The sequence below is a fragment of the Pteropus alecto genome, unplaced genomic scaffold (genome assembly GCF_000325575.1).
Source record: "Pteropus alecto unplaced genomic scaffold, ASM32557v1 scaffold269, whole genome shotgun sequence".
Lineage (NCBI taxonomy): Eukaryota > Metazoa > Chordata > Mammalia > Chiroptera > Pteropodidae > Pteropus > Pteropus alecto.
In genome coordinates, this window is record NW_006443566.1 from 136,485 (window position 1) to 139,533 (window position 3,049).

The window sequence follows — 3,049 nt, forward strand, 5'->3', positions numbered from 1 at the left end:
TCCCCGGATACATTTATCTTGGTACAAAATGTTAATGTCTAATTTCTGCTTCTTATAATCTGCTTATTCAAGGATGTAGTTGGAGGTTTTATAAGCTGCCTCCTCTGGAAGCTCGGGGCTGATCCGAAAATACCCTGCGTGGTAGAGAGTCAGTCACCGGCCGGCTAATAAAGGCTCATAATTAATCTCAATTGGCTCCGTGGGTCTTAGAATCGTTCGCACCATAACAGTACCTGGTAATGGTTGTGCATTAAGAGTTACTGAAGTTTTTTTTCTTTTCCCGTGATGTTCAATATAGAGATTCAAGAGACATCCCAATCTGTGTAAACAATAAATAAACAAGCAGATTACTGTTCCAAATTTCTGAGGTTGACTTGGGGTTTATATATGTATACATATATATATGTATGTGTATTATATATATATATACACATACATATATATGTATATACAAACATATAAATTTTTTTTTTGAGCAACTACTCTAGGCTAGGCATTGTAGGAGATGCTGGAGACAGAACAATGAACAGGACACTAATCATTTCTGCTTTCAAGAAGCACACAGTCTGTAGGGGAATAAACAATTAAACATACAGTTACAATACTGTGAAGTGCATATCACGATAGATCCATAGGACACTAATAGAACACATCAGCGGAATATGTAATGCAGGGAAGTTATCCCAGAGAATGGGATCACAAAGCTAGAATGTGGAAGAAGACTAAGTGTTGTCCAAACAAAATGTGTGTATGTGTATGTTTTTGTGTACGTGCATGGATAAGGTGGGGAATGGGGGATGGAAGAGTGCTCCAGGCAGAAGGAATGACACAGCAAAACATGATTCATTGAAAATGTACAAGGAGTTTAATTTAGCCAGAACACAGAGTGCAAGAGATGAGGTTGGAAGGATAATCAGGGCCTAATGATAAGATAATAAACACTTGTTAAGGGCAGTGAGCGGCATATGAAAGTCGGAATGACTCAGCCAGGTTTGCATCTTAGGAATACCACTTTGGCTGCAGTGTGGAAGAGTCTGAGGGGGTAAAAAAATGAAGGCAGGAAAGCCAGTTTGGCAGCTGATATGATATACGATAATTCAGAAAAAAAGACGAAGATGATGACCTGACCACAATAGTGGTGGTAGAGATGGAAAAAAGTGGATAATTTTCAGGGATGCTTAAGGAGTGGGAAGTGAGGGAGAGGAAGCTTAATTGGTGTTGTCATTGTTTAAAAAGGAAATGGCAGGGGAGGGGGAAATCCTAGTATACAGGGGAAGATAATGAGTTCAGGGTCAGTCATGTTTCACTTGGCATTCTCCACCTGGGCACACCTACGTGGAGTTATCTTGTGTATGTTACATATGCTGGCCTAAACCTCAGGAGAGACATCTCGGCCAGAGATGTAAATATGGGACTTCTCAAAACATGTGAGATGAGGAAGCCACGTAAGTCCAAGAAAACAACGTGTATGTAGAGTAAGAAGATAAAACCAGGCTAAAACTCCAAAACAAGCATGTTTAAAAGATGAGCATGAGGATCACACAATAAAACTGAAAAGAGGTCAAGGGGTAGAGAAAATATAAGAGGATATAGTGTTGCTAAAGGAGGTTAACAATGTTACCTGTAGCTGCAATGAATCCAGGCTGGTTTTTAAATTTTTATTTTAGTGTGAATAGTACCATACAACAGTTCTCAAACTTTTTGGCTGTACAAATTATTGTACACACTGACAGATTATTGAGGACTAGAAAGAACTAATAATGTGGCTACATCTATTAATATTTTGAAATTAAAACAGAAAATTTAAACATGTATTAATACATTAAAAATAAACTCATTACTAGTTAATTTATGTTTATGAAAATAACTATATTTTACAACCAAAATTAGTGAGAAGCATGGCATTATTTTACATTTTTGCAAATCTCTTTAAGGTCAGGCTTTATGGAAAAGAGCTGCATTCTCATATCTTACTCTGCCCTCAATCTATTTTTCTATCACAATTTACAAAAAATTCAACTGGAGTATCGGAGAACAAGAGTGAAAAAAGTAAAAGCATCTTCAATAATTATGAAAATAGCTTGATCTTATGGACCCCCTGAAAGGGATCTTTAGGGACTTGGAGACTATACTTCTAGAATTATTGCACCAGAGCAGAAGAGTATGACAATATCATGAACCTCTTAAATAAACTCCTGAAGCTATAGCCTATATAGACTTGATTGAAGTTTCAAAAACTATTTTCTGAGAGGTTGAGGTTGTCCGCTTGACATCACCTAACAGGAATGGACTGGAGAACTTTCATTAGAGTAATTTCCTCAACAAGTATCTACTTAGCATGTATAACATTCCAGGAACTATTCTAGACATAGAGGTAATAACAAACCAAACAGACAGAAATCCTTGCTTTTATGAAGCTTCTCTTCTCTTTGGGGATTAGACAGTGAACAAATAAAGTGGTAAATAAAGTAGTATATTGGAGGGTGGTGCTATGCATTAAATAATGCAAAGAGGTATAGAAAATGTTGGCGGGATCTGCAAATTTCAGTAGTATGCACAGCGCCTCATTAACTCAGCGCCTCGCCAAGTACACCAGGAAAGCACAGAGAGGGAGGTCAGGGACCGGGAGGAGGACGAGCCTGCTAACTCTGAAATCACACGCGGCTCTCCCCATCTGCGCTTGCGCAAAGGCAGAAGCGCTCCCCGGAAAGACGACTGGGACTCTGGGTTCGCGCAGACGCAGAGCTACCTGAAGGCGGAAATGGGGAGTCCGGGGCTTCTGCAACCTAAACAAGCCGTGTAAAAAGGTGGCAGTCGCCGAGCAGCGCGCATGCGCGAGCAGCTCTCCCTGGGAAAGAGAGTCAGACCGGGCGGCTGGGCTCGGAGCGGAGCAGGGTCAGGATGGACGAGGACGTGCTGACCACCCTGAAGATCCTCATCATTGGCGAGAGTGGCGTGGGCAAGTCCAGGTGAGGCGGGTCTGCGGGCGGGGATGGAGCGGCGGGGCTCTTTCTGCCTCCGTGGCCGCGGTCTCCTGGGCCGCGACGAG

General features: G+C 41.4%; 1 protein-coding gene across 1 annotated transcript in view; it reads left to right on the top strand.

The window, feature by feature from the left end:
• Window positions 1–2,750: 2,750 nt before the first annotated feature.
• RAB18 (RAB18, member RAS oncogene family) overlaps window positions 2,751–3,049 on the top strand; it is a 28,584-nt gene continuing 28,285 nt past the window's right edge. Inside the window, exon 1 of the mRNA XM_006924166.3 lies at window positions 2,751–2,969. Within this exon, the coding sequence (XP_006924228.1) occupies window positions 2,902–2,969 (68 nt within the window). The 5' untranslated portion in view covers window positions 2,751–2,901. The remainder of the gene's footprint in view (window positions 2,970–3,049) is intronic.